The 12,501-nt window shown below is 33.3% G+C and overlaps 1 protein-coding gene across 1 annotated transcript; it reads right to left on the bottom strand.

The window, feature by feature from the left end:
- Positions 1–3,305: 3,305 nt before the first annotated feature.
- On the bottom strand, positions 3,306–8,577 carry LOC149538195 (subtilisin-like protease SBT4.14). The gene is made up of 10 exons (XM_089802430.1): positions 8,483–8,577; positions 8,246–8,343; positions 7,940–8,086; positions 7,735–7,843; positions 6,562–7,078; positions 5,904–6,001; positions 5,449–5,673; positions 5,235–5,343; positions 4,873–5,086; positions 3,306–3,856 (listed from the first exon to the last, which is right to left on the bottom strand). Exons 1-10 carry the CDS (start codon positions 8,569–8,571, stop codon positions 3,306–3,308), a joined length of 2,157 nt encoding a protein of 718 aa, XP_089658556.1. The 5' UTR covers positions 8,572–8,577.
- Between the last annotated feature and the right edge of the window lie 3,924 nt (positions 8,578–12,501).

Raw genomic sequence — 12,501 nt, 5'->3', positions numbered from 1 at the left:
CTTTGGAGATTATCAACTGTGATGATACTATTATCCATTTACCGATGATCAAAAAAGATTAATCTTTGGGAGGAAGTGAGAATTCCAAATATACCTCTTGCTTTTTAAGGAACATCTTGAGCCAATGATGTTGTAGTAGGTCAATATCAGACTAAAATATCCCCAAAAATTCTTGTTATTGATAAGTTGTGTATTGATGTTAATAGAAATCTTATAGAAAGTTTATTGTAAAACATCTCACATATTTTTTGATTATTTTGCTAGGTGGTGGTGGTTGTTTCTTTGACTATAATAGACACACTCTTTGATTTTTGTTGTTATGTAATTGTTGTATGTAGGTTTAGAGCTTATAATTGTCATTGAAATAAATGACATATAGAGTATTAAAAGATCTTTAATCAACATATACTAAATCTTAGATGATTTGGAAAATAAATCTTATATTTAGAAGAATTCATGGAACTAGAATTTTTTAATAATAAAAATTAGGCATACTACAAAACATTAGATTTGATAGCCCAATAAAGTTAGGATACATACAAATTAATGGTATATAAGTTATATTTTTAATGAAACTTCTTATAAGGAGGGACCAAAAATATAATCCCTAAAATAAGGAGGCTAATATATAGAAGAATTCACAAAGCTAGATTTTCTTAATAATAAAATTTAGGCATAATTGCAAACATTAAATTTAATAGCCTACCAACTTGAATCTACATCCAAATTCATGGTACATAAGTTACAAAAAAGTTGTAACTTTAAGGTGTATCAATAGTCCAAGAAATTGATGTTAGATTAATTATTTGTTTGCACTTATTAATTAAATCACTTTGATTTAATTAATTAAGTTGCCTATTACTCTATTTTGCTTAAGCTATCTTGTAGGTGCATTATTAATTAATTATTAATTAATAATGTGCAATCTAGCTTTTTAGTTTAGGGTTTCTATCTCACCTTTATAAGGTTGAGACTTGTACTTATTTCATTATCTCTTATACATTTTTTATTTGAGAGCAACTTTTCTTCTATCTTCATTTTTTAGCAAAACCCTTGCCTCTTCTCGTCTTTTTCTTCTGTGACAAGTTTTTACATGCAAGGATTTGAAGGCTTTGTGGATTTGATTAGCTTATTTTCTCAAATCCTACATGGTATCAGAGCCAGATCTGCTGTAGCTTGTTTGATGTTTCAAGAAAAAGGGAGAACAAGGGTTTGGCGGATCAGATCTGGTGTTTTTACGGGCTTTTTCTGAGAAAATAGGGGGTCACTGATTTTTAGAGCAGTTTGAGGCCAAACAGACCTCACGGATGGATTCAGAAGGCGTCAAAACCCCCATTTTGATATAAAATTTGTCCGATTTGGACAACGTTGATCTGGGGGAAAATTGTTTTGCTGTATAGGGCCGTACGGCCTCCTGCACGCGGATCGAGGCGAAAAAATCATAAAAATTGCAAAAAAAATTCAATTGTGGCATTTTTGGCCGCGGCGGTTAATTAACCATAGCGGAGCTACTAGCAGTCACCGCTGATGGCCACCACTAGCGGTCCGCCAGCGGCCCGCAGCGGCTCTGCCGGCAGCCACCGCCGCACTATTTTATAAAGTGCCATGGGGGGGATAGTTGTTTGCCGCTTATAGGCGCTCTCTCTCTTTTGCCTCATGCAGTGTCGATGACACGTGCCTTTATTGGTGTCTGTACCTCACTCTCGATGTGTCTGGTTCTTGTGTTGTAGGAGTTTTTTTGGCCCACCTTTTCAGCTGCCTGTCACCTCACCTACCTTAAGGGGAGGTTATATTGTTGTTCTATGCTTCTTTGGTTGATGGTTCATTGGTGTGACCTATGTATTTAGTACCTGATCCTACATACTAGGCGATTGCAATGGTTGGCTACCTATGCATTTCGGTAAGATGGATCATCTACCATATAGACACACTCGGTTCATGCCTTCTATTTCCATGGAGGTTCTACAGATCAGCATTTTGACAGAGTTTTGCGGTTCTTCATGCTTCAGTGATTCTCTTCTGATCTCTTTGTTCCTTCTTCTGGAACATTCTTTGCTATCTCTTTTTGGAGTAGGGTTTTTCCCATGTGGTTTTCTCTATTTCTCCTCTTTATAGAGATTATGTTGTGATTGGGTACCTGATCAGGCCTTGTTGCCGGGACCCAATTTTCCTGCTTTCATAGCTGTCTAGGTTAGCTTACCTCCTGAGCTTCGCTTAAGGGGGGGTGTTAGAGTAATTATTTGTTTGCACTTATTAATTAAATAACTTTGATTTAATTAATTAAGTTGCCTATTACTCTATTTTGCTTAAGCTATCTTGTAGGTGCATTATTAATTAATTATTAATTAATAATGTGCAACCTAGCTTTTTAGTTTAGGGTTTCTATCTCACCTTTATAAGGTTGAGACTTGTACTTATTTCATTATCTCTTATACATTTTTTATTTGAGAGCAACTTTTCTTCTATCTTCATTTTTTAGCAAAACCCTTGCCTCTTCTCGTCTTTTTCTTCTGTGATAGGTTTTTGCATGCAGGGATTCGAAGGCTTTGTGGATTTGATTGGCTTATTTGCTCAAATCCTACAATTGAGTCTATCTCCAAATTCATAGTAGATAAGTCGTAGATAAAATAAGTTATAATTTTAGGTGAAGGCATTTCTTATAAGAAGGGTAATATCTAATTTGTTAATATAATCATTTTTAGAAAATGAGAAAGGAGGAAAAGAACAAAATGGAAAGAATTGTTTTGAAAATATACACATTAAAAATGTCTACTTATAAAATGAAAACAATCTTTAAAGAATTAAAAAGCTCTATTTTACAAGTAAAAGAGTGAAAGAAATTGTTGAAATAAGATTCACATTTAGAAATATTCATAGAATTAGAATTTCTTGATTATTAAAATTAGGTATACACCAAAATATTAGTATTAATAATCTCAAAAATTGAGTCTACATCCAAATTCATGGTAGATAAGTTATAATTTTAGGTGAAGGCAGTTCTAATAAAAAGTTCAATGTCTGATTTTTTAATATAATATTTTAAAAGAAGTGAAAAAGAAGGAAAAGAACAAAATAGAAAGAATTGTTTAATTAAGATATACATTAAAATTGTCTACCTACCTTTAAAATGAAAACAATCCTTAAAAAAATTGAAAAGCCCTCCTTTAGGAGTAAAAGAGTGGAAGAATTTATTGAAATAAGATCCACATTGAAATAAGAGTGAAAGTGTATGTCATAGCTAACAAAATACAGCCAATTATTTGTCTCAAGCGATTTAAATGAAATATTGGGCTTGAGATTTAAATCTACGTTGAGTCAGCATACACATATATTGCGCTTCTCACCTTGTAGTTACCGGAGGACCATGTTAAGAAACCTGAAGACCCGGTCTTGGCTGGTTGCGTGTTTGGTCCACCGCTAAGTGTGAGAGTAAATGATAGCTTCTGATGTAGAGATGAAAAGGTTAATGTGTCTGGTTTCACGGTGGCATTGATTCCAGCTGGGAGAAATACAGCAGCCTTGTATGTACTTGCTGGAACTCCTACATTGGTAACAGTTCTTGGGAACACAGCTTCAAAAGCTTTTCCTGGATCAATATAAGCAAAAATTGTTGGATAGTTTAGTTCTCGCCCTGGATTTGGGGTTGTTTGTATACCAATACAGCTAATTGCTTTTCCTGTCATGGTTTTAATGTCTGCATCACCATAACCACCCCTACAGAGCATATGAACGTAATCAGTTTCGCCTGCATCATAAATAAGCCCTGGATCGGTTGCCTTCCATGGATTGATCTGCCCAGCCCCATAAGCTAACTCTGCTTGCCCATTCTCTCGAAAACTTCGATCTATTTTTGTTGCTGCATCACAACTTACACTGTTAGAGATGGAAAGTATAAACAGCTTAAACAAATGAAAGAGCATTGCGGAAGAAATCTTATGTCATACAAATCAAAGAAAATTGCACATAGAAATCTTATGTCATGCAAATAATAGAACATTACAGAAAATCTTATGTCATACAAATGAAAGAACATTGCAGAAGAAATCTTATGTCACACAAATGTTAGAACATTGCAGAACAAATCTTATGTCATAGAAATGATAGAATCATTTCAGAAGAAATGTTGTCTTACAAATTATGTCATACACTTGATGGAACATTGCAGAAGAGTCTTATGTCACACAAATGTTAGAACATTTTAGAAGAAATCTTATGTCATGCAAATGAAAGAAGATTCTAGAAGAAATCTTTTGTCATACAAATGAAAGAAAATTGCAGAATAAATCTTATGCAATACAAATGATAGAACATTCCAGACGAAATATTATGTCATGCTAATGAAAGAAAGTTGCAGAAGAAAACTTATGTCATGCAAATGAAAGAACATTCTGGAAGAAATCTTATGTCAAACAAATACAAGAATGTTACAGAAGAAATCTTACGTCATACAAGTGAAAGAACATTGCAGCATTGGTTCAAAAATTGGAGGACTTGGTTGGGACTCAATATTTTCCGTACAAAGAAATGATGGATCAATACCTTTCTTTATTTCTATACTTTGAGTATGTAGTATTTATTTTGAACACCTTTATTTTGTTTCTTGTGTTTTTGGCTTTGCTTTTTTCCTTTTTTCTTCTTATTAATTTAGTGTAGTTGTAGTTCTTGGGTGGCCTGTCTCTCTAGTCCTTTCCCTCTTTTTATTGCAATGCAGGTTTGCAATCTATTCTCTTCTTGTATTTTTTTGACATCTCTTTTCTATTCTAATGATGGATCAGGGAGTGTGCTGGGAACTTTCATGACTAAAGTTATTACACAATTGAACTCAGAAAATCTCTAATGGATTCGAAAAATCTAATAGCTCTAATTGTATACCTGTAGTCAAGAGAGCCGATTTGACAGCGGCAGCAGACCAATCCTTATGAAACGCCTTAACCCACCCTGCTGCTCCTGAAGCGTGAGGGCATGCCATGGATGTACCGTATAATATATTGAAGGAGGAGGTCCTTGTGTCTCCTTGAACAGCACTAAGTGGAATTTTTGGTGAGAAGGATGCAAGAATATTCACACCTGGTGCAGCGATGTCCGGCTGATAATACATTTCATCATATTGTGTCATATTCCAGTGTACTATACTATTATGCTTTCAAGAGTACAGATTTCTCTTTTTTTCCTACCATTAACAGTTTTTGAATTATATTTTGGAATAACAAAAGTCGAACTTTTAAGAAACATACCTTCATAATGTCCGGTGATACATTATTGGGACCTCGTGAAGAGAATGAAGCCACTCGTGGTGCAGGTCCTTCGGGGTTTGTAGTTTTTTGAATTCTTGCGATCGGATTCCTGACGGATTGCAAAACAAAACAAGAAAAGTGTTAATAAGTAGTTGTTCACTGATATCAAGTCACGATTTATCTTCATTCACATTATACACTGAGTAAAGTTTACCTCGTTGAAGCTATGTAATTCAATACAAGTCTTGCGTCTCTACGAGTAATTTTTGTGGCAGGGCCATAAAAGGCGTCTGCTGAATCAGGGGATTCATCGGTAGCTACAATGGTACCCGCACCACCGGCAGTATAAACCGTATAATCTACTTGATACTCAGTGAAATAACAAAGAACAATATTTCCACTCACTTTATTGGGATCCAGAGAGTAATATTCACAGTTCCTGATAAATTCATACAAGCAATGATAAGAACACAAATTACACAATTCATATTATGTACAACATTATTTATTTCCAAATTTCATTGAGAGTTTTGTTTCACTCACCTTTAAACATTACACACTAAGGAAGAAATTAAGCTTATAAAATAAGTCAAGTTTTACTATATAATACTTTTAACTTAGGAATCGAGTCTTAATGTGTGATGTTTAACAGGCCTCATTGCTTCTTACTGGGAAGATTGTTTGCTATATCCTAGATTAGGAATATCGCCTCCAAATACTAACGGATACCAGTTTTTCTCCATGGTGTATGTGTTTACAGCAATTCCCTGTAGAAAGTTATTATTCAAAATTAGTTAAGCTCACGTAAAAAGGATATAAAGCTAATTCAAATAATTCTTTCAATTAGACTGTGTATAGATTTTTTTAATTTATTTTCTAAATTACATGTAATAATTTGTTCTGATTAAATAAAGTCAAATAGAGTTAGAATCCATTAACAATAAAATAACACCAAGTTCAATCTGATAAAGTCAGGAGTTCACAAAAAGTAAGACCATACAAAGCAGTAAGCAGTTAGAACTAGAACCAGAACATAAACTAAACTAAGATTAACACAAAAAGAACTTTAAACTGTTTTAACCAACAGAGAAGAAACCAGCTTTAAAAAAACCAGCACCCAACATCCACAAATAATAATTGAAGGTTTAAGTAAAGAATAAAACATTAGGAGATGGAATGTTTTATAGAAATGAACGTTCTAATTTTACTTCACATAGATTTCATATTTCATTGCTAAAAATGTGTCTATTCAAATTCTATAGTCCAAACAAAAAAAAAAGCTATTGCTATAATAATGTTTTATAACTAGTATAAAAAAACAAATTACCTTTATAGTCTGATTATTTCCAAGAACAAGCTCAGCATCCATCCTACGATCAATGGTTGTTGCTGCCACGGTTAGAATCCACGGAGCAACATTACCAAGAGTTCGTAAATCAGGTCCAGCGTTTCCAGCAGAAGCTGATACCAAAATTCCCTTCTGTGCTGCATGAAATCCTCCAATGGCAACAGAGTCCAAAAAGTAGGGACCAGCTTTAGTCCCAAATGACACCGAAAGAATGTCCACACCATCATGGATTGCTTCATCAAAGGCTGAGAAAATATCTGCATCACTACAAGCTTCATTAACCCAACAAACCTTGTACATAGCAACCCTCGCACCAGGGATTCCACCACGGGCAAGTCCATCAGCAATGCCAAAAAGGTTTGCATTCTTTACAAAATATCCAGCAGCTGTAGAGGAGGTGTGCGTTCCATGGCCTTGTGCATCCCTTGGAGAGCGGTATTCCGATTGAGATAGATTATTTTTCGAGGCACGAAAGTACTTTGCCCCTATAAGTTTCCTGCAAATTCAAACATATATTCACAATATATTAAGCTTTTTAACATGCTGAGGGAAAGTAGCTGAGTTGTTTTATTTGCAAAATTTAAAACAGTTCAAAGAATTGAAACAATGTAGATCAATCTACTTTTATTAAAAGAAAAATGAAATCTATTTATTGAATATTTATTTGCTTTTAAATTTGATTCTGCATCAATTGATCACTGTATATCATTACAACTAAAGCAAGTGTTAGGAGATGTACAATGTAAATTAAGTTATAAATGTTAAGAAATGTAAGCATTCTATTTAAGATTTCTTTGATTCTGATGATAGATTAAACAGTACAATTCAAAATATTGAAAAAATAATTTTTTTAATTTCAATCAATAAACTATAAAGCATCGCAAACAGTATATTTGGAAAAAAATTATATTCTTAAGAAGAAATTAGACTTGAAAAAAAGTCAATTTTAACTATTTAACATTTTTAGTCTAAAAATCAATCTCTTAATATGTGATGTTTAAGCAGTGTCAAATAACAATAATACATATACACAGAAAAAAAACATTGTAAAATCCATCAATCATAAAAGTTATTTCAGAATTCATTTAATAAGCGCTCTCAATAAGATCAGTGAAATATATCAATAACAAAATGGCTAGATATGAATCTAACTTGTTACAAGTAGGAAAATCCGAGGTCACTTGACAACCACCCTTCCACCTAGCAGGTGGAGGAATATCAAAATCACGGTCACTAAAACTCTCTGATTCTGGCCATATTCCTACAACACAACAGACATGCCAACTACTGTGACATTAATAAAAACATTAATGAATTTGATTAAAGGAAGCAACAAACAGTATAAGTGCAAATTTACCTGTATCTATAACCCCAATAACGATGTTGGCCTGATAGTCAAGTTTGTAATCATGAACCGATGAATTCAAGCCCACAAAATCCCACGATCTAGTAGTCGAGGGTTGCCGTGTCTTGCTCTCGAACACGGAAATAACGCCATCCATGTCTATATTTCAACAACAAAAAACTAAATCTATACAAGCACTTCGAAAAGAATAATATTATTGTGAAGGTTTTCCACAACAAGGTTAAATTTAAACCATGAAAATATCTATAACTAAGATTGAAATAAGGATTTCCCCAATATCTCTAGAAATTAGGTTACCTTTGAGTTTTGAGGCATCGGATGGAGAAAGCATAGCTGCAAACCCACGAAAGCTCTTCCCATAACTAGCCATCAGAGATTTCTTAGCTTCTTCGTTGCTGTTCCCAACATTACAAATATATCAGCTCACACAATTTACGGTACACATTTAATACAAAATCAATCCAAACTCGTGATTTATAGCTAAAATAAGACTGGGCTTAAGATGAAAGTAGATTATAATGAACATAGAATAACCTTCCATGTACAGATTGAAGCATTCCATGGTACACGGAAGTAGTTTCTTCGAGGGACTGCGCGCCACCTTTTGATGGAATAGAGCCCATGTAGACTATATAAACCTAATTTGACAAAACAAAAATGTTCCATCACTAGTAAACATTACTTAAATTCTTGTGTTCTATGAAATGAAAGAGTAAAATAAGCATACCTTCTTATCCGCAGTAGACCCTTCTGTGTAGATCAACATCATCGTCACCAAAAGCCCCAAGAAAAGAAGATAGGTTTTCCCCGGGGCTGCCATTGCAACAGTAACTTTAGTGTTACACGGAGGAATCCTACGAAACTATCTACTAGTTAGTGTGTTGATTTTATTTATAGACGGTATTGTTGCCACTTTGTTGAATCAGACCTTTATTCTATTTCAAGCTTTTCTGATAAAGATTTGAAGGTCAACAAAACTCATCGGCAGCTGTATCATGGATTTTAGAAAATGAATGAAAGCATTCCTGATATTATTGCTGTTGGACCGGAAGAAAAAATTATTTAAGGAATGTAGATGGTGAAACAGATGATTTTAAAGATTGATACAGATTTTGATTCCAGGTAAGATGGACTTGTTTGCTTAATCATGTTCAAAACTATATTTTACAATCGATAGTTATTATGCATATTTAAAATATGACAAATTAGAAAACACTAATTCATGCATGTAAATCATAGACTCATATAGAGAGATGGAGATAGTTTAATTGTTATTTTCTGAAATACATGTTTATTAGATGAGTATATTACAGTGAAATTAACCAATCCATTCGATCTTTTAGCACTTTTAGTTTTAACATTGGATCTAATAATGTCTTTTATTTTCAAATTGTGAATGTTATTCTATTACAACTTTAAATGTTGACGAAAAATAATTTGCCTTTAATTTATGTATATATGTATGTATGTATATATGTGTGTGTGTGTATATATAAAATTAATATTTAATTAGCTATTTCTAAGAGTAAAAAAAAAAATTATTAAGGGGTAATCAGATTTTTATCTAGAATATACGACATAGAGTTTTGAAAGGCTCCCTCCTTCTTGGAAGGGATGTGATAGAGTACTTTGGTCTTAAATCTAGGTTGTACATCAATCCCATAACCAAAAATAAAATTAACTATCATGGGACATCTAAGGTTCCAAGAGCTAAACATAAGAGTTTCTTACAAGTGGCTTTGAAAGGATTCTCCAGTCTTCAATAAAAACCACATACTGCTAAGAACAACTTCACCTGTATGATAATACTCCACCTCAATACTTATCAGCACAAGAGAAGAAACATTAAGGAGAAACCATGTCTTCTTCGCTGCACATAACTCACAACTCTAGATCAATAAGATCATTATCGCCATCAATAGAAAACATAAGCAAGACAAAAAAAAAAGAGAAAATAAGAGAGACCAAGCATAGTAAAAAGGAAAACAAAACTACAAGCACAATAATGCACAACAACACAAAAAATGCACAACCAAACTTCACCATAACCATTGTAGCCTAAATTTAGCAATTCTTAGTCATTGTAGCTTAAAATTAGCAAACATCTACTCTAAAGAAAGATAGTAAGCTGTAAGGAGCCCATCTAGGAGAGAAAAAAGAAGATGACTGCAAGCACATCAAAAACCTCTTAGAGATTGTTCGAAGAGAGTATTGACTAACTAGGTGGAGAATGTGTAGGAGAGCACTAGAGAGAGTGCATAGGAGAGCATTGACTCTATGGAATAAATTTTGTGGAACAAATTCTTTTTTTGGTAATGAATTATTTCACCTATAGACCTAGAAAAAAAATCCATAGCATTCCATCATTGTTTCTATAAATTAACTTCACATAATCAAATGATGGAGATAATAAAATAACTTTAATTACTCTAGAAAGATAATACATGAAAATAAATAAATGGAAACTAACATAAGATTATGTTGGGTACATAACTAGATAACGAGCCACCCAACCTAACTAACCTATTTGACTACCATATTATTATTAAATATAATGTATTATTCTAACATAAAAGAGGAATTAAAAATTCTTATCATAGATAAGAGTACCATAAATTATATGTAAGAGCCTTCTTTGCAAATTTTTCAGCTTTAGTTTTGACCTTCGTTCATAGTAGACTATGTCCTGAACCACCTCCAGATCTAAAATAGTGTTGTTAGGATTTTTTTCCTTTTCATCTCTTCTAATGGGGACCCACCTTTCTCTAGGGGCACCTCCAACCTTGAAAAATAGTTGACTTCTAAGAATGTCAGTGGGGTACATAATGACTTGGTATTTTTTGATAGTTCTTATCTGAAGGAAAGCCTAGAGAAGACTAAGCATGTTCAAATCCCATAACTGAACTAAAAAGATGTGCTAGTGGAACATTCTATTCTAGTGCCCTACCTAGGGATTTGCAAAAAGTTTTGCATGGGAATAAATGGACATAAGATCCTTCTTCTAGATTCTATGGTTGAAAATATTTCTCAGAATTTTTCTTTGAATTTGGTGGAAATGTTTTTGTCTTTCAAGAAGAGCATGGATATGGTTAGGAGTAGGGTTTCAACTAAATAGAAACTCAAAGGCTTAATGGAGGTGGATGCTATGGGGATGCTCTCCTCTATAGATTGGCCCTAGCTTGGGTCAAACTTCCTAATCTTCCCTTAGAATACAAGGATAAAAATATTTTAAGATGGACTAGAGATTCCGTTGGGCACTTCATCAAGGTGCATTCTATAACCCTTTACAAATCTTTACCTCAATTTGCTATATTTAGTGTCAATGTGTCTATAAATAAACCCCTCCCCAACAATATTATGTTAAAATCTAAATAGGGCACTAAGACACAATCCCTCATCTGTGAGAATGAAGATTTATACTGCAGAAGTGCATGAAGTATAGTCATGTAATTACTAACAGAAAACCTATTAATCATTAGGATGAGAAAATGAAATTAAAGATTTCCTTAGTTGGTGTGATTGATCATGGGGAGAGTGGCACGAGATGCTTCTCTAGAGTAAACCCAAAATCTCATTTGATTCCTGTGGGAGAACCGAAGGGTTAGAACAATGCTCTTGATTGTTACTCTTTTGTGGAGAATATTGAGAAAGTAGTTTTGTCTCCTAAGAAGCCTAATAATATAGAGGATTCCAATTGTTATCTTGAAAAGGGGGTATGTGCACAAAGATGGGGGACTAAAAAGTTGCAACTTTTTGATTTTCCCCAATCTAAGACATAGTTTGTACGCACTATTTTGTGCATGCACTATGCTTTTTATTTCCAAAACCATAGGCTTAGACAAGGAAAAACATAGTCTGTATGCACTAAAGCATGTATGCAAGAGTTAAAAAAGAAAAAAAGTCCAAATTTTCAAATTTAAATAGCTCGTACATTCTATAGTGTGTACATGCCATACTGTGTACATGTTGTTTAGAAATAGAAAAAATTTCCAATTTCTCAAATTTAAATAACACATACACGATATGGTCTTCATTGAAGATTGCTAATCCTAAGGGTTTGATTTGACTTGGATATCTAATCCAAATGCTTAGACATCTAAAATAGGTCTTAGACGTGGTTTCCAGAAAGTTTAGACAAAAATCATATATTTGGTTATGTGGCATCCATCAGGTTTTCTTGTTGTGATAGAACAAGAGAATCATGTTACACAAGAATATTTATCTACTTGTTAGATATCTAACCATTTAAAAAAAAAAAAATTGGATTATTTTAAGACTTTCATCACTAATTTGTTTTCAATGTATGTCTATTTTTTGTTAAAAACCACCTTGTAGTATTTTGGGTGTAGATTCTCACTCTTTCATGATTTCTTGCAACAAATTATATTTTTAGAAAATAGACTCTATTCTACACACTTTCAAAAAAAGGGAGGGTTTTTATTAGTCTTCAATTATTTCTAGGGGTGCCACAACAAAATTTTATGTTTTTGAGATGACTCCACTTTAAAAATTCATGAATAAATCAAATATAGAGTAAAATATTACCAAAAAAA

The sequence above is a fragment of the Cupressus sempervirens genome, chromosome 9 (assembly GCF_028749045.1).
Source record: "Cupressus sempervirens isolate cs-2001-9-10 chromosome 9, ASM2874904v1, whole genome shotgun sequence".
NCBI lineage: Eukaryota > Viridiplantae > Streptophyta > Pinopsida > Cupressales > Cupressaceae > Cupressus > Cupressus sempervirens.
The sequence above is the reverse complement of the archived record's forward strand: the minus strand, read 5'-3'. Positions and strand labels throughout refer to the sequence as shown.